This window comes from Podarcis cretensis, assembly GCF_951804945.1.
Source record: "Podarcis cretensis genome assembly, chromosome: 2".
Lineage (NCBI taxonomy): Eukaryota > Metazoa > Chordata > Lepidosauria > Squamata > Lacertidae > Podarcis > Podarcis cretensis.
In genome coordinates, this window is record NC_137171.1 from 24,629,850 (window position 1) to 24,657,377 (window position 27,528).

The 27,528-nt window shown below is 42.2% G+C and overlaps 1 protein-coding gene across 2 annotated transcripts; it reads left to right on the top strand.

Annotated features, from left to right (window-relative positions):
• The first annotated feature begins 1,365 nt into the window (after positions 1 to 1,365).
• PRKAR1A (protein kinase cAMP-dependent type I regulatory subunit alpha) lies at positions 1,366 to 24,150 on the top strand. 2 transcript variants are annotated; one of them, XM_079965605.1, is made up of 12 exons: positions 1,366 to 1,516; positions 3,741 to 3,814; positions 4,241 to 4,423; positions 9,301 to 9,474; positions 10,449 to 10,540; positions 11,568 to 11,629; positions 14,226 to 14,272; positions 16,402 to 16,560; positions 18,650 to 18,710; positions 19,000 to 19,121; positions 19,705 to 19,786; positions 21,637 to 24,150. In XM_079965605.1, exons 3-12 carry the CDS (start codon positions 4,250 to 4,252, stop codon positions 21,807 to 21,809), a joined length of 1,146 nt encoding a protein of 381 aa, XP_079821731.1. In that variant the 5' UTR covers positions 1,366 to 1,516; positions 3,741 to 3,814; positions 4,241 to 4,249; the 3' UTR covers positions 21,810 to 24,150. The 2 variants fall into 2 exon arrangements, with proteins under 2 accessions (XP_079821731.1, XP_079821732.1); XM_079965606.1 differs by lacking the exon at positions 1,366 to 1,516 and adding an exon at positions 1,665 to 1,699.
• Positions 24,151 to 27,528: the final 3,378 nt, after the last annotated feature.

The window sequence follows — 27,528 nt, forward strand, 5'->3', positions numbered from 1 at the left end:
ATATTGTTTTTGTACAATCTTGTTTGTCCTCAGTAACCAAAATTAAATTATCAACATATACAAGCAGAAAATTTGTTTTCTTTCATTTGCAAGGAATCATATAAAACAACGTGGCACTAATAAAGGAAAGTTCCAGGGTGGCAACAGAAAGCAAACTAAAAATGCTTTTGCAGTTCATCAAAACTATCCAGCAATATGAAGTTATAGGAAAACTGGTGCTATTAACAGTAATCCTTCTAGTTGATTAATTGGTTCGGCCACTTCCATGCACATGACATGCGATGCTAATTATTTCCCCCAAGAGTTAAATGATAACTAATCCGAGGCAGCTATAGTTGCAAATGGCAACAAAGTATTTATGAAAGGAAGAGGAGCAGGTTTGCTCAAGTGTATTGCAGGTAGAAATACTGTTTGTAATGAAGAGAGGGCAGTAGTTTACTTGCTCGAATTAACAAATAAGAAAGTTTTGAGAATTTAAATTCTAGATTAAAATTGATTACTTAATTGAGAAGGGGGATAGTTACAAAAACACTGGGGCCTAATTTGAATAGTAGAGTGCCTGGTATCTGGTGAGTAGACCAAAGCACTGGTCAGGAGAGCTATGAGATTCAGGTGAGGGTCAGATGCCTTGTAAATCCCAGCAGGTATATAAGAGGACGACCTGGCCTATGGCCTACATCTGGAACAAAACATCTGGAAAAACTTTCTGATAGTAACAGACTCCCATGAGGGGCGGTGGGCTCTCCCTTCCTTGGAGGTTTTTAAGCATAGGTTGAATGGCCCTCTTTCATATATGCTTTATAGTGGTACCTCAGGTTACATACGCTTCAGGTTACAGACTCCTGTAGTTGAGATTCCTGCATTGCAGGGGCTTCCAACTCTAGAAGATTCTGTGGTGATGATGATGATTATGGAATAGGATGTCCCGATTTTCATGGGGGAAACATTGGAGGCTATGCACCTCTACCTCTCCTTCCTCCTCCTCTTTCTCCGTTTCATCTATTACACTCTCTCCCTCCCTCCGACTTCGCGCATAGGAGAGAGAGGGGGGGGTTGGGGGGGAGGAGGAGGGAAGAGGGCACGTCTCCCTCTCAACGAGCGCCCTGACGTCAGCGGACGTTTTAAGTAGAGGGAAGGCTCCGTATTGGCGCGCGCCTGCTCTTCTTCCCCCCTCCCCCTCCCTCCTTGTCTTCTCCCTCACGCACGCGCGCGCGCGCGTTCTCTCCCCTCGGAGGCGAGGGCGTCGACGGGAAAGCAAGCGCGTCGTCCCCTTTAAGGTTGCCCGGGTGACCGCTCGGCGAGTGAGAGCGAGGCTCATTGACGTCACGCCGGGCGGCGATTGGCGGAGGGAGTTGGGTTTCCGGTGGGAGCGATCGCTGAGGCGAAAGAGGAGGAGGAGAAGGGAGGTGGAGGAGGCCGCCGCCACCACCACTCGGGACAGCGGGAGGAGGCGGAGGAGGGGGGCCCGCCCGCGAGGAGAGGCCCAGGCAGGGAGGAGGAGGAGGAGGACCCTGAGGTAAGTCGGAGCCGGTGGGCCTAAGGCGCTCGCTGGCGGGGGGGGGGGGCGAGAGCGGGAGCTGCTGCGGCGGCGGCGGAGTGACGCGGGGGCGGAGAGGCGGGAGAGCGAGGGGCGGCGCGCTTACCTGAGGCGCGCTGCGGGAGGCGGCGGCGGCGGCAGAGGCCTCTTCCTTCTCCTCAGGTGAGACGGAGGATGGGGAGGAGGAGGATAAACCTCCGCCGAGTTGTGAGGGCTGCCCTGCCGAGAAGAGCCTTAGCCCGGCGGGAGAGACGGGTTGCCCGAAGGGGGCCTTGGACGGGGCCCACGGGCACAGCTTGGGGGGCAAAGCACATGCGTGGTTGCTTTATTTTATTTTTTTCAGGAAGGGGGCGCTTACTCTCCAAGGTTTATTTCCTTGGGGGGGGGGGCAGAAGAGGGTCCAGGGGTCCAGACGCAAGTAGAGGGGCTCAGATTAGGAGGAAAGTGCACCGTGGAAGATGACGCCATGTAGACACAGAGAAGGAGCGTAGAATAAAGCCGCCTTTGTTTTTTTTAATTATTATTTAAGGAGAAGCCCATGAGGAAAGTGTTTTTTTCTTTTTCTGGGGTTACTTCTGGAAGGCGATTTAAGACAGAGGCCTGTAGGTTTTTGGAGAGAGGATCCTTTTACAAAGAAACCAGATTTGTGATCTTGGGGGGAGAACTTTTAGACCTGGGGGGAGGTTAGGATTAAAGGGGGAATAATAGGTCTGGGGTGTCCGATCTTCATCTGTTTTAAAGAAGTGGAAAGGTTACTGCTGAAACCTGCCTAAGCCAGAGTTTATTTAGCTGGGTCTGCTTATCTTACAAGCAGTTTCTTAGGGCCCTCCAGAATGTTTCACGGTATGTATGGAGGGGAGGGAAGAAAGGGACCCATGTCATTCTCTTGGCTTTGTAGTCATTACAGTGTAGTGAATAACCTTTTGCAGGATAGGGAGGATGTCATTTTCCCCATAGTCAAGGAGCGAAACAAGCAAGTGCTGCCTTTGAAGTAGCCCATAATTGCTGTGTACAGTACTTGAGTTTCTGGGTATTCCTATCCTGGGGAAATGAGCTCCCAATGAACTGTGCTCCCTTCTCACAGGAAGGAAGCATCTTAGGGCTTTCCTGTTGCTTTTATTTATGGAAGCCACAGGGAGATAACTTGAAAGATGATCAGGGTAAGTTATTCGAGGCTGCTATAAATTACAAATGCCCTTTTGTGATAGAGAGGCTCTTCTTTGTGATTAGAAAATGTGTGCTATCAATTGCACCTGATATTTCAATAAATTGTGAGGACCCCTACCCCCATTTAGAATTTTGACAAGGTGTTTTGATGTCCTGGGTTACCATCTTCAGGTTGCTCTTTTCCATTATTCACTGTTTAAAGATGACTGTTAAATAGTTATGAGGAATTCCAAACATTCTGAGTTTTCTCTGCCAGAAAAGGAGCCCCTGAAAATTCCTGCAGTGATCTTAAAATTCCAAGCATTTTACCTGGAAGCTACTTGAAGCTACTACATATCTACTTTGCAAATACCTATAGAAAATAAAAGTCCTTTATCAGCTGTTAATTGCCAGTTGGTGAAAGTATCTAGCTACAGAAATAGTTTGGCCTTGTTTCTATTAAAACAAATGCTCTTCAAAGCTCTGTATGATGAAGACTTTAACATGCTTCAGACAATTAAGAATATTTATTTGAAATGGAAGCTTCTTGTCTGCTACTTCTTTTGCAGTTGTGTTTGAGCACTGGTGTCTGATGCTGTCTATCAGCGGTGTGAATGCTTTTTCCACAGACTTATTTGCAGGCTGTCACAGAGCCATGGCATTAACTCTTGGACAGTTAATTAAGGCATTTATTACTGACCTTTATTATGTAAGTTGTCAAAACAAAAGAAGTAACTGTAGAACTTCAAGGCAGCTTAATGTAAATGCCAGATATGTATGTGTATGTTTTTTGAAATGGAACAGGTGTATTGTAATCTTTAGATTCTTTACAAGCGTTGCAGATGACAAGGGTGCCATGTGTTTGTAGTGTGGGCATTTCACAACATTATATTTTGTTGTCATTCCTCTGTTTCCTGTTGGGAAGGGTTATATATGCTTATCTCAAGTATATTGCCATCTGTGTCATGTATCTAAATATCTCACCTAGAAAAGTATGTATTAATAGAACAGTAACACTTGGGAGTTATTCACTTTCTTCTTCCTTCCTTTTTGAAAGGCTATACTGGGATCAGCACCCCTTCCTGTAAATTCTGTGCATACCTGTAGTGGTTGGAGCTAGCTGCATCTCAAGTAAGTGTTGGGCAGTTGGGAAATAATGTATTTTATTTCCATAAAACTTTATTTTTACATGCTATTACAGACAGTTATGTTTGTTTGCCAGTTGTGGAAATCTTGCATCCAGTAAGATTTTGCTAGGGAGCTGGCATTAATTGCAGTATTTTATTTTTACTTTATTGGGAGCAACTTAGCTTGACATAACTCCTGAGGTAGCATAGACCTCTGCTTATTTCTGTTAATGTTCTGTTCATCCAGAATGCAGACAAATACACTGAGCACCATTTCAGTTTGGAAGCATATAATGTTTTGATTTCTGCTAATTAGCTATCTCTGCAATTAAGAGTGCCTGGCAGCTGTGATAATTGAATATCATTAATATAATATGGTGATAGCAGGGCATCTATCTCTTGGGGTTTTTAAAATATGTTTTAATTTCAGATAGCAGCAATGGCCACTGGCAGCACTAACAGTGAAGAGGAGCGCAGTCTCCGTGAATGTGAACACTATGTCCAAAAACACAATATCCAACAACTCCTGAAGGATTGCATCGTCCAGCTATGTACAGTGCGACCTGAGAGACCCATGGCATTCCTCCGGGAATATTTTGAAAGACTGGAGAAGGTAAAAATAAGCTTCAGGAATGGTGCGAGTAGGAAAACCATTTGCAACTTCTCTAGAATATTGGCCGAGAGTACATCAACAGTTTAAATGTTCCAAGGGGAAAGTGCAGCAGTGTTTTTGAGTTTATTTCCATGTGATTGCTAGAAAAGCATCTGTGCAATGTTTTCATAAAATTAATTGAAAAATAAATAGGTCTCATGAGGGGTACAAGGTTAGATTGTGTTACTTTGTGAGATACTGGACTCGACTCATTCATGGCCAAATTTTGCCCTTGTGCATCTTTGAGAGGTTTTACATATAATCAAAGTAGAATTTCATATCAATAAAATGGGCCAACCCTCTGATAAACAATGCTACTGTTATGCAAATTGGGCCTCAAAAATTCTCTGGTCTAAGTGGAAGCAGCAGCAAATCCAGAAGCTAGACAGAGACACCTGGTAATTCTGCTTTTAGGAAGGAAAAAAAGGGTTTTAGAGTAGAACATATTGTGCAAGAAATAAACTCTTGGGCATTCTTATGAAACTTGACCATTTAAATATGGTGGTCTTTTTAGCTGGATTCAACCCGTAGCATCCCATATAAGTAACTGCACAAGCAGAAGAACTTCCAGTCACATGGTGAACAGGTCTTCTCCATCTCCTCTCCCTCACTAACCCCAGATTTACTCAGGAGGGTTAAGAGATGGCAGGGAAAGGTGGCTCTGTTGTGTGAGCAGAACTCGCTCTGCTTTTGCAGTGACTGGCAGAGCAGTGCAACCTGCCTTTACACTAGACCATGGCTGGGAGTGGAGGTTGATGGAGCAATTATGTCCCTCCACTTTGCTAGCTGGGCTGCTGCCAGTGGGGTAACATAGGTGTCACTTGTTGGTGGGTAGATGGCCCACTGGTAGGCTCCCCAGTGGTGGAGTCCAGCAGAAAGAGGTGAAACTGTGTTCTGAGGGAAGTGATGGGACTGGATCCCGAGTCAGATTCCTAATTGCTGCCAGCTGCCATCAGACCTGATCTGGATCTGAATGCTGCGCCAGCCTGGAGCTGACACAGGGCACAGGACTCTCCTGATTTGAGCTGCAGTGGCAGAAGGTTTGGATTGTGCCCTTAGTTGGATCATCCCAGATCTGATTTTGCTTTCAGTACACTTTGTATAAAACTCTTATTAATCTAATCACAAACCAGTCCTTAGCTGAGTAGCCTGCTAATTGTCTTGCACTTTTTACAAGCTATGTGACTACCCAGTAAATTTAGATGGCTGTGCAGCAAAGCTACCAAACAATTTTCCCCTCTTGTTCTTTGACTGCTGTGTCACTAACAGCTTCTCCCATCACTGTGTCAACATTCTGTGGAAAGAGAGAAGGTCAGTAGCATTCATCCCATAGCAGCTGACGACTTAAAGGCAAATCATAAGACCAATATTTAGTGATTCCTTCAGTCACTGCTAATTGTTACAAATTAATTCATACATTTTCCCTAAGGCACATTGTCGGGATAATAACATACTTTGTTTTGTATAGAAGAGTCATTTTGTTCAACTCCCCAGTTTTTGTATATTATGCACTAGTACTTTTAATTCATAAGAATGCATAGAGATTCAAGTGTTCTGTTCAACTTGCATTTTGGCTTGATCTAAATGCCAAGTTATGCAGATCCCTAAAACTAGGCAAGTGATTTTTCTGAGTTTATACGTTATTGGCTTGGATCCAAAAGTGTGTTTCACCAGCAGAAAAGAAGCTTCCATGTATTCTGACAATTCCACTGTTCTGCTGCAATTCCCCATGCCCAGTCCCACACCATTTAGAGGGTCCCTTGACACTTAGGGGTGGTTTTTTTGGGGAGGGAAGGTGTAGGGAACTGCAGTGGGAAGAGGAGCAAGGAAAGCTGGATCTAAGCCACTGCACTTTTAGATGGAATTCTACAGTTTTAGTCTTGTTTTGTTTTAGTTGACCAGTGCAGGTCTATTGAATAATAGAAGCAGAAAGGTTAGGGTCATGCATGGTAACTTTTAAGACTATTTTGGTCATCTTTTATTGAGTATGTATATTAAATATGGTTTCCTTTGAATAATGAGTGGTAGCTTTTAGTGATTTAATTGAAAGTCGGCTCACAAAGCTTAAGAGCTTTATTTAAGATAATTTATATTGCACACTTTCACTGTAACTTCAGTGCTCTGTGGAGCTCACAGTACTTTAAAACTGTAAGGTAAACTGTACGAAGGAATAAAAAAGACAAAACAATGTTCTGCTGTGTTAATCTGGAAAAAAATATAATTGGCTTGTATGCAGTGTAGTGTTAAGGTGAACGTTCTGTTAGTGCAAGGGTTTATCCTTGCTCACTGGAATGTACTCCCCATACTCTCTAAATCTGTTCTGGCAGTTCCCCCAACCATTAGAACAGATCTGGGATAGCAGAGGGCATGGGCAGGAAGGAAAGGGGCAGGATCCATACTGTCTTTTGTTTTTAGACTGCTGAAAATAGTTCACATTTTTCTTCTGGATATAGTTTTATTAACTGTTTTGTGTCTGCATTCTGGGATATGAAAAAAAGACTCCAATGTTTACAAACCAGGTTTTTGACAAAATGTGTTTTATAGAGCCAGCTCAGCCCAGCGGTTCCATCAACCAACACATAGCTTAGATCCTGCAATTGCCCACAGCAGTTTGAAACCCGTGGGGGCTGCCTGGCTTTCAAAAAAAAAAGAAGTGTTTTATGTTTTATTTTGTTACCTTGACAAAATGATGTGTTGTAGAAATGCGGGCAAAAAGTGTGTATAGTTTAAAATATTAAAATATAATTTAAGGATGTTCATGCCTTTTATTAATGAATGAAATACAAGGACATTATGAGTAAAGGAACTCACTGTTTTTTAATTTGGTTTATGGAAAAGGGCTTGGAAGTTCATTGGAGCAGGCAAAATTGGCAAGTACAATGCTGTGTTTATGCCTACTTGGAAATTTAGAAATGTGCCATGAAAAACCATTTTTCCGGCAAGGAGTGTCCTATGTGGCACTGAGCAAGGGGCCCTTTTGGTTAAGCAACATTAAGCTGATAAATACAGGAATTAAAATGTAGTTTTTAGAGGAGTTCATATTAATCTTTTCCAAGAGGAAGTGTGTGGGTAATCAGGCTATCAGATGAATAATAAGTTGGACTTTGTGTTAATGTTCAATGTGTTTCCCTTCACATCATTTTATTGAAAATTGTAAATAATTGGATTAAGTGTGCTCATTTATCAACAGATCTCACCCATGTCTGAGACAGACATATTAGGATTGTTAAACAAGAATCTCTCAATTATGACAGTTTAATTAAAGTCAGATTTTGTGTAACATTGTTTCAGGAATACTTAGAGACCTGTTGGTTTCTGTTGGTATCCTTCGGAAATTCAAGAAAATAGAATCAGTTGATTTTAAATACATTATGCATTTGGAATAATTCATTTAAATAATGAAGCTTTCTGTGGATTCTGTTGCTGTGATAAAGGAACTGTATGATCTTCGAAGAGCAGCTGTAATGTCATTATCTATGTAAACAGTATCTGAGCTGTATTACAAAGATGAACTATTAAATTCAAAAGTTGACAAGGTAAAGAACACACACTCTCTATATATACATATATATGAGAGAAAGTAGAGGTATAGGATCCTTTTTTGAGTTTCACTGAAGACTCAAATTTTATAAACGTCTTCATTATAACAGACCATGCTGCAGAGCAATATGCCAGAGCAACATCTGAATCACCAAAAATATATTGCATATGTTGCATGCCTGGTGCATTTCTTTGAATGCAATAATTTAACATTCAAAATATCCAGCAACTGGCCTCAATTTCATGTATTGGACTCAACAATAGTATGATACATGACAGCTAAAGCATCAGAAGCATTTAGAAACTTCATCCAGATTTTGTACTAGCTGTTAAAAATGTGCCAATTTAAAAAATATATTTTGTTAAATACAAATGTTTGAAATACGTCAAATTCCTCTTCCCCAACACAAGGCCAGCCAGATAGGATTAAAATTAGTGAAATGTTAAAGCATAAATCCTATATTTTCTGCCTTCTTGCGTATAACTCTTTAGGACAGGGATGGGGAATCCCTGGTCTGTGAGCCAGATGCCCACATGCAGATTTCATCTAGCTCCCTGGGTCCCCTCACATCCATCAGCTGTTCAGTGAGGAGCAGGTGAGGGAGAAAGGGGTTCTGTTGTGCAAAGTGTATAATTGCAGCTCTTTTCTCTGCAACACCACAGCAGAGGTGAAAATCTCTTAGTGAAGAGGGAGACTTGTGTTCCTTGCAAAATCCATGCATTTTTGCAATTGTATACATGGAATTCCCATTGTATTTTGAAGTTTAGAACTATGCAAAGCTTTAAGGCAGGATTTGCCATTCAGTTCTGTATTGACATTATTTGCATTCTTCTGGGATTACTGAGTTCTCTTTGCTTTCTGCACAGTCAGGACAGATAAAGGGTGTTTGAGACCTTTAGCTTGAGTGGAGTTGCTAAGAATTAAAGATACTGATCTGTTGCTGTGGAAAACAGCTTTGTGTGGTGGTCTGGCCCCTCCCATTTCTGAAATTTGCTCAAAAGCCATTGGAACCTTAGCCCGAAAGAGGTCTCCTAATAAACACCTTTCAGGCTTCTGCTTGTACAGTGGGGCTTTCTCCCCTTTCCTTACCCCTGTGTTACCTTTCACAAGCTTATGGAGGGCACAAACATTTTAGCATGGAAGTTATAATCTGAAATTGCACAGTGCAACTTGAGGGCCAGTGTTTAAATGAGGATAGCTGCAAGGGAGGAAACAAGTTCTCCCAGGAGCATATGCATGGATGTGAACTTTCTACCCTTGTGGATTATTAACATAGAACTGTTTCATTTTACTGCAGGAAGAAACAAAACAGATAATGTGCCAGCAGAAAGCCAGCTCCCGTGCAGACTCGCGTGAAGATGAGATTTCTCCCCCTCCACCCATGAATCCGGTGGTAAAGGGCCGCAGAAGGCGTGGTGCCATCAGTGCAGAGGTTTACACAGAAGAGGATGCTGCCTCTTATGTCAGAAAGGTGCTGCATCCAGTTCTGACTTCCTGCAAGGCATATTTTATGTCTTGTATGCACAATTTCCTTCTTTGCCTATCCCAAATAAGGTTGTATCAGGCCTTTCCCTAGATAAGTTGTGCTAATGCCTTCCTAACTTGCCTTTATATTTCTCTCACATAAACCTAGATTTCTGCTGGGTGGGTTGACATAAGTTGAGTTGACAGATATGGAGGAAATAATTATTAGAAAAATCTTGGCTGGAGGAAACAAACCATTTCTCCCTGACTCTGCAATGTCTGTTCAATTAATATTGATTATAACTTTCCCAGAGGAGCAACCAGGTCTCCTAGGACATTCTTGTGATCCTTGTGACTTCTATGTAGTTTCCAGGAAGCCTGATACTAGGGAGTTGACCCTTGGGGAACCTATAAGCACAATTACAGCTCCTCAGAGGTGTGATGTTAGTAAGAGGGAAGTATCCTTGGATGGTAGTTATTCAAGATTCCTAATCATTGTGTAAGAGCACCATTAGGTTATGTGACTCCTAAAACCTGCATCAGTTTCAAGTAAGATTATTTTGAGTTCTGAATTTGAGGTACTGGTGTGTCTAGCAATTTGGTCTATAGACTTATCAGAGGCAGTGGACAAATAATTTTCTACATATTGAGGCTCCTGATAGTTGTGTCTTGTCTAAAAAGATACTTGTAGATTGGTCATTGAATCAGAACTTACCCAGGAAAGATACATCTCATTCTGGACACTTTCCCTTTTCTGGGCATCTAGAATGTAGGCATAATTTCATGAACATGCTTCTTAAAGAAGTGTTGAGAAGCTTTCCTTACCACTTGAATGACTTCTTCACATAGGAGAAAACTCCTGAACAGAGCTCCCTTCCAAGAAAGGAACTCATCTCAAATATTGTTGGTAATGGTTTTGCTTAAAGAACATTTGCCTCTTAGGTCTTTAATTGGTATTGTTTGGGTGTTTCCATTCCATAGGTTATTCCAAAAGATTACAAGACTATGGCTGCTTTGGCAAAGGCCATAGAGAAGAATGTGCTTTTTGCTCATCTTGATGACAATGAAAGAAGGTAGGAAATCTGTTAACCTGCATAGTTAAATAAACAGAATTGAGCAACATGTAGAAAGAATAAATAGGCTGACTGTGGTCCAAGTTTTGGAACCATGCATAATGTTAACTATAAATACAATACCCCAAGGACCACATCTCCCCATATGAACTGCACCAGATCCTCCACTTGCCATCTGAAGCCCTTCTTTTTGTGCCCCCTCCACGGGAGGTCCGTTTCAGTGTTGGCTCCCTGCTTCTGCAATGCTCTCCCCAGGAGGTTTGCCTGGTGTCATCACTACATATCTTTAGACACAAGGCAAAGCTATTCTTTTTTTGTTTCCGGTCAGACCTTTGGCTTTTAAATTCCTATGTCCTTTTTGCAAAGAAGGGTTGTTTTAATCTTGTTTTTTTTTTTTTTTTAAAAAAAGGATTGTCTTTTGGATTTTTTTAAAAAATACTGGTTTTAGTGTGTTTGTGTGTGTATTTGCTTAAAATATTGTAAATTGCTTTGAACTGTGGCAAAAAAACACCTAGCTAGTAATGCAGTATAAGTTGCCTAGCCTGTTCCCTAGCCAGGCCAGTTAAGTTGTACTGAATGGTTTTTGGGCCCCCACTTCAGACATTGTTGTGGCTTAGATTGCCAAAATGCCATATAATGGGCTCTACATTCATACAATTATTTGGATTAGTTTGGGGCAAGGAGAAGAGGGGAATGTTCATGCTGATGTCGCCTATTTATGTTGCCCCTGTGTCTGTCAATATGGGAAGAGATAAGAATAACCTGAAGTTTAATTCACCAAGCCTAATGTTTATGCTGTGAACCGCCCTGAGATCAGTGGGTATAGGGTGGTATACTAACTAACTAACTAACTAACTAAAGCTTGTGTGAGCACTGCTGTTTTGTCCCCTCTCCAGAACACATCGAGCAACTCTAGTCTAGACTTTTGAGAGATGCAGCCTCCCTAATAACTGCATGCTAAGCTTGTCTGTATTAGCACACACATGCAATAAGATCTTTTGTTGAGTAATTCTGAAATCTTTTTCAGTGATATATTTGATGCCATGTTCCCTGTCACCTATATTGCTGGCGAGACTGTGATACAGCAAGGCAAGTGATAGATTGTGATGTTGATGGAAAAATTACTTAGCCTTTGAAGCATTGAAGATGTACAATTGCTTTCTATTCATCTCATACACAAGGTTTACTAAAAAAATCCCAAGTATAGAATTCCAGCTAGTTTTTCAGAGGTGGATGGGCAAACACTTTTTGGTCACTTACCTTTTAGAAGGGACCGAGGCTTAACGGTAGGGCATGTGTTTTCAATTCTCCCTAGAGCTGGAAGTGTCCCCTGAAACACTTGAGAGCTGGTGCCAGTCAGTGCCAACAGTACTGAACTAGATGCACCAATGGTCCAACTCGTTACCAGGCAGCTTCCTATGTTCTGGCCCCAGTGGTAGCTGTTTGGGGTTGCATTCCAGTGGTGGGCTGGGCCAGATGTGCACACAGTCACACACTTCTTAACACAGGCATGCACCTATTCTTCACTTTCTCAACTCCCCATCTCTCATGATCCATGTAGATCAGCTGAGAAAGGGGCATTTTCATTCCCACTGTAGCATGCACTGTGGGGAGGATTAAACATCTCTATGGGATGTTAGGAGAGGGGTAGTACCTCTGCTGGGGGACATGTTATGCTCGTTCTGGGGCAGTTTGTCCACCTTTGGTCCCCACCCTGCACTCAACTCTCACCTGTGGCTCCTAGAAGCCGTCAGCATGCAACAGCAGCCACACTCCAGGAAACGACTTTTACTCGCCGACAAAACCAGGTGAGGGCAACCAATGGGTCAAAACCCTCAGTGAGTTAGGGTCTTCCTCTGTATGCAAATACAGGCTCCTGCAGATTGATATATTGATACTTAATATCAGCAAGACAAAGGAGGTGGTGTTGGACTTTCACAGGAAGGATGGGGTGTTGGACTTTCAGAGGAAGAGAGAACCAGCCCCACTGTACATTGGGGAGGGCTGTGTGGAGAGAGTCTCTTCCTTTAAATTCCTAGGAGTTTATCTCAGTGAAGACCTTACTTGGAAGATCAATACAACACAGGTGTTTAAGAAAGCCCAGCAGAGACTCCATCTCCTCAGAGTATTGCGAAAGAACGATGTCAATCAACATTTGATGATCTTCTTCTACCGGTCCACAATAGAAAGTGTCCTTTTATACTGCATCACGGTGTGGTACACTGGCTTGACATCAACTGATAGGAAGTCCCTACAGAGGGTGGTGAATATGATATTATAGGCTGTCCTGTGAATCCACTGGATGACATTGCGGAAGAACGTTGCCTGAGGAGAGTGAAGAAAATTCTCAGGGATGATTCACACCCTGGCCAGCACTTTCTTGATCTCCTGCCCTCGGGCAGAAGATATAGAAGCATGATTAGTCGCACCAACAGGGTAAAGAACAGCTTCTATCTGTGGGCTGTTAGGCTGCTGAATGAAAAGATAACAACAGGGCAACTGACTTTTGGGCTTGGTGTGTGTGTGTCAGTAAACAAGGGGAATTAATACTAAGAGCTGAGTGGGTGGTGCTTGTGTATACAAGTTGTACAAGTGACAATAAAGTATTTCCATTTCAATTGAGCGGATGAGACCAATAGTGTGTTAAATGGTCTAGAAGGTGGTTTCTGCGCATGCTGTTGAGGGAATGGAGGGACAGATGGGGCTTGTCAACCTGGGAAGGTAGTCCATCTACGAGAAGGAAAACTGATCCTACACCTCTGCTGCCTTGCGGGATATCTTCAGGAGAAGAAAAAGCTAAGAAGTAAACCCTTAGAAATCCAGAATGGCACTTGGATGACGTCTTGTACACCTCCTTTTGGCAACTCTGGCTGACAGCCAAGCTGGACCCCACCAGCAAGGCCATGAGAGGAGTGGGGGGGGGGTGTTATCGTCTGGGCATCCCAGGAGCTCCATACACACTGCCCAGGCTTGCATCCTAGGAAGGTCACTTCAGTGCTGCTAACGGAGCAGTTTGACTTCGCCCCCCAGGCACGCATTCCATTGTCTCTCAAGACAGACGGATGCCAACAAAGCAAGAACAACCCTGCACACTGTAATGGGGATGAAAACTGCACCCTCCCAACAAATCAGTTGAGAAGCCAGGAAGGGCCCAGTTTTCATCCCCATCACAGTGTTGGGTGGTGATGTTAAAATCTCCCCACCCAGGTTAATAAGGGAAAGACATGTGAGGTGGGGGCATAGCCTGAGGAGGGTCAGCAGGCAAGGAGGTTCCCCATCACTGAGCTTAGACTTGTTTTCCCCACATTGTAACCATTTCAGTGTTCTATTTGAGTTTTGTGGTAAGTGAAAATCCTCTGCCAGCAATGGCTTTTGCAGTAGGGCTTTGATCAAAGAGCACTTTACCTAGACTAGTTACTAGTCTTATCTACCCTGTCATACTGATAGCTGGGTAAATAGCTTCCTTCATTTTAATTACATGTAGGGGTGAAGTGGGAATTATAAATGTAATGAATATATTTGACTATGAAGCCTAAAGGAAAGCATGGCTGTTCCAAATGCAAAAAAAACGTGAGCTTTTGTATGGATGTCATTTTGTGCTAGATGGTTCTAGAATGGAAGAGGTTGATAACTGCCTCTTCTAAACATATAATTGTTTCTCAAACTTGTATTTCAATTTTTGTAGGTGATGAAGGGGATAACTTCTATGTTGTTGATCAAGGAGAAATGGATGTAAGTCTTTTCTAAACTATATTACTGCAGTGCTCCAGAATATTTTAAGCACATACAATGCATCACATGGGCAATAATGGGAACATTGTCTGTGTCCGTGCTTTTGCATTTCAGACAAATAAATATCAGGGACCTCCCATTTTTCCCTTACCACAGTTTCCCTTTCCTCTAGCCTTGTCCAAAGCTTATTTCTTACTACCGTTTCCGTGGTCAGCTATAGGTGGGCATGGCAACTCATGACAGACCAGCAGGCAGACCAGCAGGCAAGCAGCATGGATGGCAGGCAGCCCAGGCAAGCTATTTAAAGGAGGCAGAGAGGTGCTTTCTGAAGCGCCTCCCCAATTAAATACCACCAGAGGGGCATTTAAAGGAGCAGGTGGAGGCACTTCAGAGAGCAGCTTGGTTAGGTGTAACGGGAGGAGGGGTTGGTGAGCAGGAGTGGCAGCCCATCATATGTCATATATTTCTGTTCTGCCTTTCAAAACTTTAGTCTTCCCAAGATGGCTCATATTAAAAACAGATATACAATTTTGTTAAAACAAACAGAAAAAAACATACAGTATAAATCATAATGCAACAGCCATTTTAAAACAAGTCAATTACAATAACATTCAATAACAAAAATGTACCAGTGATCAGGTTAAACTGAGACTCTGAAATGTAATGTCTTAGAACAGGCATTCCCAACCTTCGGACCTCCAGATTTCTTGGACTACAATTCCCATCATCTCTGACCACTGGTCCTGTTAGCTAGGGATCATGGGAGTTGTAGGCCAAAACATCTGGAGGGCCACAGGTTAGGGATGCCTGTCTTAGAACTACTAAACTGAAAAGCCCTTGTTTTTAGGTTGCATTTTTATTTAGTTTTTAACCTGGTTTTCTAATTCTCAAAGTGGTGGAGAAGCAATTAAAAACATTGTAAGTCTATACATGTTTATTCAGAGTTCAGTCAAGCTTAAAAAGGTAAGGGTACCCCTGACCGTTAGGTCCAGTTGCAGATGACTCTGGGGTTGCGGCTCTCATCTCACTCTATAGGCTGAGGAAGCCAGCGTTTGTCCGCAGACAGCTTCCGGGTCATTTGGCCAGCATGACTAAGCCGCTTCTGGCAAACCAGAGCAGCGCATGGAAACGCTATTTACCTTCCCACCAGAGTGGCACCTATTTATCTACTTGCACTTTGACATGCTTTCAAACTGCTAGGTGGGCAGTAGCTGGGACTGAACAACGGGAGCTCACCCCGTTGCGGGGATTCGAACCGCCAACCTGATCGGCAAGCCCTAGGCTCTGTGGTTTAGACCACAGCGCCACCCGCGTCCCTTCAGTCAAGCTTACTCCCAGGTAAATGGGTATAAAATTTATGCTACTTGATATCAAATCAAGCTGTAAGTAGCTTGAACATTAGGTAGTACATCCTGTTAAATAAATCACTTATTTACAATTTACTTTTCAACAATGTAATAACAATACAATAAATTTTCCCCACCCTGGAACAGAAGATTAATGTATAAAATTTTGCCATAAGTTCATGTGCAAGGTTGGTGGATGCCAATCATCAGGGTATTCATTTGAGTAGTTTGCAAATGGGTACCAAAATAGTCTGCATCAATACATGAACCCTTTGGGCTAGTTTTTCAGATAGGGCAGTAGTCCATGCATTCTGTCTCCATCGTATGCAAATGTACAAGCCCTTTCCAATTCGGTGCCATAAGTAAATAATCACAGCATTAACAAGACACTACTAAGATCCTTATATAATAAAGCACGTTGATCTACCATAAAAATTGTTAATAAACCCAAACTTGGATTACACAGTACATTGTGATTTGTAATATTACTTATTTCAGCTAATACTCCTTCCCAGAATGAAATCACTTATTATTTGATTATTATGCAAGGGCCGAACAAGTGGTGCCCAGTGATAAGCTTTTTTCAAAACAAAAACAGAAAACCTCTTGGCACGTGTATTTTGTGGAATATTACTGTGAAAAGGAATTAGAATATTATCCAAATTGGAACATTTAACCAGTTTTGAAATGTTCCGTATCATAGTTTTTGAACCATATTGTTTCAGGGGATACATTTCCAGCAAAATTCCTGCCCTCCTTCAACTTTGTGTGTTGCATCCTTAGGTATATGTTAACAATGAATGGGCCACCAGTGTTGGAGAAGGGGGCAGCTTTGGTGAACTCGCACTGATCTATGGAACACCCCGAGCAGCAACTGTCAAAGCAAAAACTAATGTGAAACTGTGGGGCATTGATAGAGACAGCTATAGAAGAATCCTTATGGTAAGTATGTTTTTAAATACCGGTAAATGAATTTGAAAGAGAGTGTGGCTTTTTTGGTGTTGAGGTGTTCTGACTTGAATTTGTATAATTCAACATGAGCATATAGGAAAGTTGTATGGCAGCGATGGAGAACTCCTGAATACAGCTCAGTCAGTAGAGCATGAGACTTTTAGTAATTTCAGGGTCGGGGGTTCGATCCCATCTCTACAATTCTGTGATTTTAGGTGCAGCCACTCATCTGATCTGCTGGGTGGGAGGGGCTTTTCATGCAAAGTGTATAGTTGTATTTCCGTCCTCTGCTTTGATCGTCATGCAGAGGAGAGGATGTCTCAGCAGATTTGTGTTTGCAATTAAGCAAGAAGTAGTTATGCATTTTGCAATTACATTCATGCAATTTTCAGGATGCAATTGCATTGTGAAGCTTGAGACTTTCAGTAGCAGGAAGGCTGGGCTTTCAGCTGAGCTTATTTGCATTCTTTTTTTAAACACACACACACACACACGTGTGCTGTTTTTCCAGACAAAGCCAGTCTTCTGCTGGAATCACTAAGAGGTTTTTACACACTCAGGACAGAGAAAGGGTGCTAGAATTTAAAATTAGCGCAAGAGAACTATATTTATATCCAAGGCTTAGATTCCTGAAGACTACTGCCGCAGAGTGTGTATTGAGTATTAAATATGGGAAGGTGAGACACACATTTTTTCCACACACTGATAATGGGACCTGTGGGTTTCTAGTTTACTATATCCCAGCCAAGCTTTTCTTTTCTACTAAATAACTTTTAATGGACAAAAGGTCTTGCCTATTAAGTTGAGCAAATGGACACTTCAGTAAGAGTGAATATTCCTGCTTACTCTGTTGTAAAGGCCAAAAGAGACCTCAGTGGGATTTATGGACTGTCTGAGATACTGGGACAGCATAGAAGCTGCTACCATGAAAGGAATGTGAAATCCCATTGCTTGAGCCCAAGTTCATTCTCTTTGTGCAGGCATATGCATACACGTCCCTGCAGATGTTTTGGAACTGCAGTTCCCATCATCCCTAGCTAACAGGACCAGTGGTCAGAGATTATGGGAATTGTAGTCCCAAAACATCTGGAGGGCTGAGTTTGCCTGTGCCTGTCTTTGTGCATTGACAGTATTGGATACAGTCCACCATTTGACTATTTACAGTGCAAGCCTATAGGTCAATTCTTTGAACTAAGTTCAGTGACTTCAGAAGAGGCTTACTCCCAGATAAGTGAGTGTATGACAAAAATAATTTATACCCTGCCCATCTGACTGGGTTGCTCCAGCCACCCAGCCTTAGCATAAATTTTAAGGGGGTATGCTGTTCATGATCATTAGCTAATTATGATGGAAAACTGGGCTTACAGGCAGCTTAGGGCTTATATTAGAATGGTGTACACAAGACTTGAACCATTTAAGTTTGCCGTCCTATATTCATTGGTTTTCAACCAGTGTGCTGTGGCAGCCTGGGGTGCCTTGAATGATAGTCAGGAATGCCACGGGCAACACTGGCCTTTGTCCCTCTTTCTTTCTTTCCCTCCCTCCCTCCCTCCCTCTGATGCCTTCTTGCATCTCTGAGGCTTGCATTGCTGTTTGTTGCAGCAGCCCTGGCTATAATCTCCCCAGGCAAATGGTGCCTCTAGGGCTGGCCAGGGGGTGTTTCCCAGACACCTGTGGGGCAGTGTGAGGAGGCACCTCTGTTTGGGGTAGGAAGGGGTCAGCTCAGAGATCAGGGGCAGCAGCAGCCGCTGCCCAGAGGACTCTCAAGGAGAGGAGGCTGAGGGAACACTCCACAAGGGATGGTTTTCAAAAAGGGAGTGACATAAACTGGGCTTCTGAGCACCGCAGAATGAATGTAGTTGGTCATGGGAGCCGTAGACTCAAAAAGGTTGAAAACCTCTCTTATGTGCACTTATCTGGGAGTAAGTTTCGTTTAACTGAGGAGGACTTACTTATAAGTAGAAATGAATAGGATTGCATTGTAAACATTTCTATGACCTGTTCAATTTTTCCTGGTATTCTAAATAGTTAAACAGAAGAGTAATTTTCAGATCCATTTGTGTGTGTTTCTCTCCTCCAGGGTAGCACATTGAGAAAGAGAAAGATGTATGAAGAATTTCTTAGTAAAGTGTCAATACTGGGTGAGTGTGAAGAATTTCTTAGCATCGCTAATAGAATATTTGAGTCTTGCCCTACTGTGAACATCACAGAAGGAGCATATAATGTTGAGGTGCTGTGTTTGAAGCTACAGCTGCTAAATCACAAATTGTGAATGGATGATTAATTTGTTTATGGCAGTGGGATGAAATGTGGTAGAAGGGTTTGCTGTAGGAAAACTGGAAGAGCGTATCCTTATGTGAGATGAACAGGATCTAATTCTAAATCTTTGGGATACAGCCAAATAAACCAACTTGTTTTATTTTTATTTAGAATCCCTTGACAAATGGGAGCGTCTCACAGTAGCTGATGCTTTAGAGCCAGTACAATTTGAGGATGGACAAAAGATTGTGGTGCAGGGAGAACCAGGAGACGAGTTCTTCATTATTTTGGAGGTGAGTATTTATAACAATGTTGTTTTGGAATTAGCTACTAGCAGCTGTATTTGTCTCATACATTTCAGTTACTTGGGTTATATTAACCTTCCGCAACCGGGTGCTTTCCAGATGTTTTGAGTGACAGCTCTTAGCATATCTGACCTTTGGCTATGCTGGCTAGGGTTGTGGTTTAACATCTGGAGGGCACGTGTTTGGGGAATACTTCTGGATATAATGAAAGGTGGTTCTGTGTTTTTAAAAAGTCATTTGCAGACTGCTTGCATCAATACTGGTTCTCTGGACATAAAACGTATTCGCAAATTATTTTCCGTGATAACAGATTTGATCATAGATGACAATAAATCCGTTTAACAAATCCTGTGGTGGCAGAATTATACATGTAGGAATGCTTAGTTCAATTGTGAAATGTGCTTCTGAATGGTATTTTATACTCTCCCCTTTTGAGGATATTAGGATTAAATGGGATAGGTTAAGACAAGTAATTTAATGGGGATGTTTCTGCTTTAAGTCATGAAGTTGTTGCTTTTTGCATAGGATTACTAAAACAAATCTGGTCATTAACTCTTTAATTTATTTAAAGGGTACAGCTGCTGTGTTACAGCGCAGGTCAGAGCATGAAGAATTTGTTGAAGTGGGCAGGCTTGCGCCATCTGATTATTTTGGTGAGTATTCTTGCTGTTTTAAGTTGACAATGTCGTTTAAATACTTAAGGCATAAGACCAATGCAAATGACATAATGGTATATATTTTTAAAGCAGCCCCCTTCCGGGTCCCCTGAGACTTGGCTTCTCTCCTCCCCTTTGCTCCTTTCCATCTCATGAGGCTCACAAAAACACATAGACTCCTATAATACTACCCTTCCTGGAATGGAGAATAAGCCACGAGATCATATTGTAAAGTAAGAAAACATTGAAATCAGATTGATATGATTTTAACCCATGGGAAGCTACAGAAAAAAAAAAAAGTTTGTAATTTAGTAACAAGTAAAGCAAACTTCAGGGAAATTTTTCAAGTTGGAGGCTGGCTTCTGCAGTTGCTTAATTGTTTTTTAGACATAGACTGTACTTGCACGATCAGATTCTGGCTTAATAAGCCAGGATATATATGAACTTCATACTTCATACACCCACAGTTCATACACCCATCCTTTGTTCCTCCCTTCATGAGACCAGAGAAACAAGTTGCAAATACCATAGGTTCCCATGTCATACAATCTGAGAACAACTGTTAATTGCTTCCAGACCAATGGGTTAGGGATCAGAAGCTGTTTTTAAACCACGGTTGGCATCTGCATCCTAGCTTGTTTGGAGATGTTGAACTATAGCTCCTGGTTCGTATGTACCAGAAGCTATGGTTTATGACTGCTTCCTGGTTTGTTTCCCTATTTACATGAAGAGAGGCTGCACGTGGGTATATTAAGCTCATGCAAAACTTGTCTCATCAGTCCAGAATATGATCATATGAATTGGGCCATTTAGTAGTTTAGTTGTACTTTAACACGCTTCTAAAACTTTGGATTCAACTTCTGCAATGGAAAACTTGAGTTCGGGACGATAGAAACATTATTGCAGATTATTAATTAAATAAGCTGGGGATTTATTTTTATTACTTGCTGTAAGATTAAGTATAGTACTACTCTGAACAGAAAAGACTACCAAAGACCTGAAATAGGAACCTTGAACCTTGTCATGAATCTTACATCAAATTATGGAGATACTTTTAAGTGTAACTTTTATGGAAATGTTACTTCCTTCTTGAAGATCATGTAGTACATGAGGGATAACAGCATATAGAATTGTACTTTTTTTAAATATTAAAAGTATAAATTCCTGAGTATTATTTAAACAATAATTGCAAGGATACCTAGTGTTAGAACTGGAATCCGATTGCACAGCCAATCCCTGCAGAAAACAGCTTTTCCAAGCATAGGGTGGCAAAAGCCCCTTGCGCAGTAATTTTCAAGTGTCTTGACAACCAGCTGGCTACTGATTGCTTGGGAAGCACTGTGCAAATGACTTTGACACTTCCCTTTCCTCTGCTCTTTCCAAGCACACTCCACACTTTAAAGCTCTGTGTCCAGGCACCCCTCCTTTTTTTATTTCAGAGTTTCCCCACGAGAACCGCTTTTTAGCACTCATTCGAAGCAAACAACAATCCACAGAAACCCCGAATTGATGTTTGCTCCAATTGAGCACTGAAGAGCAGGTTTTCGCAGGGAAAGCCCCAGGGCAAAAAAACAAAACCACACTCAGATACGAAGCTTTAAAGGGCAGACCTGTGCCTGGAAAGAGCAGGACAAAGTGTAAGTGTGGATAAGCCCTCTAAGCACGCTTCTCCCACAATCTTTCTGGCCCTCCACATCTCTGTCTATAATTCTTAACACTCTTACACTATGCAATATTTTGGGATAATTTTAGAGCAGTCCTCTATTTTGGGAAAGTCTGTTGATCTGTTTCAAATCACCTCCCCACCCTTACCCTGTTCTCTTTGAAATGAATATTTTGTTTTTTAGGTGAAATAGCCCTGTTGATGAACCGTCCTCGTGCTGCCACGGTTGTTGCTCGTGGCCCATTGAAATGTGTAAAGCTCGACCGGCCCCGATTTGAGCGTGTCTTGGGTCCATGCTCAGATATTCTCAAGCGGAACATCCAGCAGTACAACAGCTTTGTGTCTCTGTCTGTCTGAAGTCTCCCTTCTTCTTCAAATACATGCTTCACAAATGCAGACTGCTTCATTACTCTTGTGCAGAGCCACATGGCCACTGGCTATTGCAGCTTCCTGTCTGTCTGAGGGAGGGGAAAAGAAAACAAAAGAAAAAAGAAAAAAGAAATCAGTTGCTTTTCATGGCACCATTTTAAATTTTAGAGCATTTATTTTGGTGCTCCCAATACAATTTAAAATAAATAAGAAAATTATATGGAGTCTTTTTGCTGTTACTGCTTTTCTCTGTGCAATGTACAGTGTCCAACTCGGGCAGTGACTGCCATTCCTTTCGCTGGGAAAATTTCCTAGTACCAAGGTTATTGCCATAGAGTTAAGGATGTAACAGTGGAAAATTATTAAGAGGCACACATTTCTCAACTGGTGAGTTCCTACATTTATTTCAGGGCGTGGTCACTTTCTGCTGTAAGTACTTCTCTTAGCAGAGGAACTTACTCTCTAAGCTCAACTTCTTGGCATAAATGTTCTGGATATGGTTATCTTTGGTTTGGTTTACTGAGATGAGCTCCTTAGTAAAACCACAGTTAGAAGTTTGATAGTTTGATGCATCAGTATCCATTTCAGTTGGTTCACGACGGGGCTTGGTTATCGTTTGTCAGGTTTTTGTGTACAAGCTTTTGTTCTGGCACCTGCTGCCAGTGTTGCTGATATTCTTGCCACAGTTACCCTTCCCCTTTGCCTGTTCTCAGTTGTGAATATTCATATTTGCCCCTTCTATTTCCCCCCCTGTGCAACTTCTCAATACCCATCCAATGGATTAGACACCTATATATTGGTGGTGGTGTTGGCAAAATAATTGCACTGCTCCTTAGCTAGTGCCAAATAGTATACCCCACATGCAGTGTATGTAGACCAGGAAACTGAAGGGTGCATCCTGTGCGTTCAGTCTTCTGTCTGACCCTTTCAAGCTTTGCCTTCCCTGTTAACTTCAGCACCAGATATTGAATGGTTCTGTTGGCATTCAGTGCAGGACCGGACTACACACTCCTTGTTAGATGACAAGAATCTGGCTCATGTGGAAGACTGGAAACAGAAAATCAGTGTCCTGTAAACTCTTGTTACTGAATCTCTTTTGTCCAATCAGAAGTTTTAGTAACTTCTAACCTTTCTCAGATATTCAGTCTGAGCAGATGTTCAGTCTCGAGTCTTGTTCTCTTTGGTTTGTCCCAGATTCTCATACCGATCTGACAGAATAGCTTTTGGGAAAGTTGACCCTGTTGTCAAGTCTGAAATGTGTTTCAGTATTTACCAGGTTTGTGTTACAATATTTTGTGTGCACCCTGTGCTGCCTACTATATGGAATGTTGCAGGTGGATAATGTAGGCAATTTGGTTTCCTTATAACATGTAAATTATCTAAAACTAGTCTAGGGTTTTATTTGGGAGTGACAGCAAGTTTTTTGCATTAGTTGTGCAACTATTTCTTACCAGTCCAGCTCCCTGCCATTCCCTCCTTACTTTCCCCCCAGAAACTGGACCTGGTATGTACCATTCTGACTTGTTGGCTGCTGGAAAGAATGCTTAATTGAATATGATTAGCAATGTCTGGGGAATAGGAGCCTTAGTATATATATATAAAAAGGGGGAGGGGGGTATTGACATATCCTCATTTCTAGATGCATAGAAAATGTAAAATCTACATTGTGAATTCCTTCTGTCCGTGCTGAAGACTTTGATGAGGATATGCCTATGGGAATTTCCACCTGTGCTCTCTTTGGGAGTCCATTAATGCTATTTTCCTCCAAAACTTCATTCAGTTTGAATCTATCCAGGGATTCCTCCCCCCAATACCTTTCTTACTTTTGAAGCTTGATTTGATCCTTGTTAAAGCACCAAAAAGATTTTAAATCTTATGTAAGCTAGTTAGAGCGCCACAAAAATGCACATTTTTTTTATATAAGGCTTTCTAATCAAGTTTCACTACTGCGTCTTTTTAGCTTGCTGTTTACTCCCTTTTGTAGTTTTACCAACAAGATTTTAAGATGAACCAGCTACGTCTGAGTTAAATATTAATCACAGTTAAAGCTTTACCTTTGTGTGCAATTTAAACATGTTTGAATCCACAGTTGGTATAGTTTGCCTTAGCTAACATTCAGGGCTTTAGAGGTAATCTTTTTTGCTAGGACACCTTAGCAAATAAAAAAATCAAAAAAATCTACTGCCCTAGAGTGCTATAGTCAACCAGAGGACCATTTTTGTATCGTTACCTGACTATAAGTCTGACTTACTGTATGTGCTAATATATTCCTTTTGTTATAGATTGTCCTAATGGCAGGTAAAGCAATAAAATGATTTAAATTCTTAAATGTAATCAGCGTTTTTATTATACTGGTCTGCAGTTTCTAAGCTGGTGCGGACTAGGCAGGGACGGGCTGCATAATAGCGCTAGGCCTTTCTTTGGCAGAAAGTGAGTTTCATAGACTGCTTCCTACATGAGATGCCTTCCTTTCATGTGAATGACTTGTGGGTTAAATAGATGTGATATGGGATGCAGTCTTCTTAATGGGTGGCTGCAGGTGTGAGCTATTTTCCGAAGTGCCAGACTTGTGGGTGTTTATGTAGAATTGTTTGCTGTGGCTCTGTGAGCAGCATCAACTCTTATGTCATGTTTTCTACTTTTCTATTTAACTAGCCAGCGTTGGCAGGTATCTCAATGTGCACATGACAAAAGAGAAATGCAGCAATTTACTCTGAATAGTTCTGCAGTTTATTCCAGATTTTCCATGTACTTGACATCTTTCCAACTTGTTCAGCTATCAGTGGACTTTAGTCCCAGGTGAAATTGATCTGGGAGTGCTTGATGTCACAGTGTTACTGAGGCTCAGCCCACGCTTATCTGGCTCGTGAGTTAAAAGAGCCCAATGTAAGGGCAGGTTATAAGATAAATAATAATAGTGTCGCCGCCTGTTGTAAGTGGCAGCCATGTCAACATAGAATCCATGTTAGTTGAATTTCTAATTGTAAGTGCGTGTTGCAGTTTCTCTTATTGTATGAAAAATATACACACATCTTGCTGACCAACTGGTAAGCAGTCATTAAATCTGGGCTTTGTTAGGACGGCTGACCAAATGCCAGCCTAGTTAAGATATAGAGACTACATCACGGACATTGATTAAACTAGTCTTTTCTACTGTCTGAGCCACAAAGTGACTGCATTAGTGCCCTCTTCCTTGGATCCTCAGGAATGGGAAAATCTTTGCCTTAAACTGTTAATACATGGAAGCTATCAGCAGAGGGAGCTCGACAACAAGATTTTCAAAGTAAGTAACAAAATATGACCCATTTAATACCACTTCATAGTCCGTGTAAGAGAAAAGGCATTCCAATTCTAAAGGTCAAATGGAAATGGAAAATAAGATCACATGTTTAATGGAAAACACTGACCAGGCAAAATTCAAATGAAAGATTAACAATTGTGTTGGGCTGTTTTCCAGGGTGGCTGATAAAAGGTCTTCGTGCAACTTGGCCAAAGCAGCTGATAGGGCTGAATTGTGCCCTTTCACCCAGGTGTAAACACTTAAGACAGGCACCATTACAGGCTACAAGTGTTGCCCTGTAACTTTGGGAGTTACATAATGCACAGATAAGGTTTACTTCAATGTATTAGCATTCATGGTGTTGGAAATCAGTTAGCAGCTGAACTTTGGAAATCCTAAATGTCGAAGCTATTGGGTTGTATCCAGTGAAGCTGTCCTCATAGTACAAGGGTTTCCACCTGTGCAACGGGTCGTCCTCTCCCTACATGCACCTTCATTCTGCCCTGAAATCTCTGGAGGTGGGGTGGGCAAGGGATTTTTTTTTTTAAAAAAAACTTTAATAGCCCAATGAGAACTGAGCATGATGATTGGATTGGGGAGCGAGGCAACAGAGAAGGGTGGGGAGACTGGCCAGCCAGGTATTTGCTGGACTACAACTCCCATTATCCATGACCATGCTGACTGAGGCTGATGGGAATTGGAGCCCATCAACACGGGGAACACCACACAATTCCCCCAGTGGCTAGTAAGAATTCCGGTTGCAGGTCTCACTTGTGCTATTTGTATTTCAAATTGCTGTAGGTTGAGTTCACTGCATCTCGGCTATCTTTATACTTGTTTTGGAAGCCACTATTGTTTTATAGCTGCTTAGAAGTCTCCCACTGTAAAATATAGGTACTTTCCCTGCTCTGATGCAGTTGGGGTGTGTGGAGAAGTTAGCATGGCTAGGGGTTGATACTTTTCAATATATCTGCTCAGTTCTTAGACTGTACCTGCCCAGACTGGATGGCAGAATTTATATGCATACTCATGTAGTGGCTCCTTCATGTCGCTGCTGTAATGTGCATTTTGCCCTTATATCTTGCATGTCAGTACTGCCACTGTCCTGCATGCTGTGATCTTGAGGCTTATCTGAAGCCCTGTGGCCGGATTCGACTAAGCTGTTGCTCAAGCACAGGGGTCAGCAACCTTTTTCAGCCATGGGCTGGTCCAACGTCCCTCAGACCATGTGGTGGGCCGGACTATATTTTGAAAAAAATATATGAATGAATTCCTATGCCCCACAAATAACCCAGAGATGCGTTTTAAATAAAAGCGTGCATTCTACTTACGTAAAAACACCAGGCAGGCCCCACAAATAACCCAGAGATGCATTTTAAATAAAAGGACACATTCTACTCATGTAAAAACATGCTGATTCCCAGACCGTCCGCGGGCCGGATTGAGAAGGCGATTGAGCCACATCCGGCCCCCAGGCCTTGGGTTGCCTACCCCTGCTCTAGCAGAAGGCAATGCTACAAAGTCCCACTAGCACAACAGGACTTCCTCCCCTCCATTCTCTCCCCTGTGCCCTCCCCAAATCTGGGAGGACCCCTAGAGCAGTGTGTGAGGGGAGGTTGTTCTTTATGGCAAGGATAAATGCTTATGCTGATAGAACAGTTGCCTTAGCACAGGCATGGCCAAACTTGGCCCTTCAGATGTTTTGGGACTACAATTCCCATCATCTCTAGCTAACAGGACCAGTTGTCAGGGATGATGGGAATTGTAGTCCCAAAACATCTGGAGGGCCAAGTTTGGCCATGCTTGCCTTAGCATAACATTGAATTCCACCCTTGCATCACAATGTATGAATTACTTTGTAGATGGCAAGGAGAACTTTCTATTTAGCTGCCTAGATACATGTTAGGTTGTAGTTTGTTTGTTTTAAAAAAACAGTATTTTTGTGGGTAAAGGGCATGCCTTCCAATACTATTCCCTGTAAGTTGCCACATTTATAACCAGGAGAAGTATCAGTTCCACAACTTCACCATGCCGGCATTTTCCCCTTCGCCTTTTGTCCAGGGTTGCTGGTCTTTCTGTTGTGGTTATCCACTTGTTGAATGTCCCTGAGTGCTAACTTGGTGTCATAGCCTTAAATTGTGATGTGGGTATACACAGATACGTTTTTAGGCACGCTTCCCTTTCATCGCCCCCCCCCCCATTTATTTTGGACCCCAGTCTCTCCCCCGCCCCAAAAAATCACAACAACCTGAAGTAACAGGGGCATGGGCAGATCCCGTGAAACCACATCATCACCCAAAATATGTCTGGTTTGCAGCTACAGAGTGCCCCATTTATTCAGGTCTCCTGGAGAAGATGAACAAAGGTCACTGGTGGTGATAATGGGATAAGATTTCTGGTTATGCATATGCAAAGGAGACTCAGACC

Excerpts from the sequence above, each read along its gene's own strand:
- PRKAR1A (XM_079965605.1), top strand. The coding sequence starts at position 4,250 with ATGGCCACTGGCAGCACTAACAGTGAAGAGGAGCGCAGTCTCCGTGAA. Across the intron at positions 4,424-9,300 it reads ATTTTGAAAGACTGGAGAAG|GAAGAAACAAAACAGATAAT; the intron begins GTAAAAATAAGC and ends ATTTTACTGCAG. Across the intron at positions 10,541-11,567 it reads CTTGATGACAATGAAAGAAG|TGATATATTTGATGCCATGT; the intron begins GTAGGAAATCTG and ends AATCTTTTTCAG.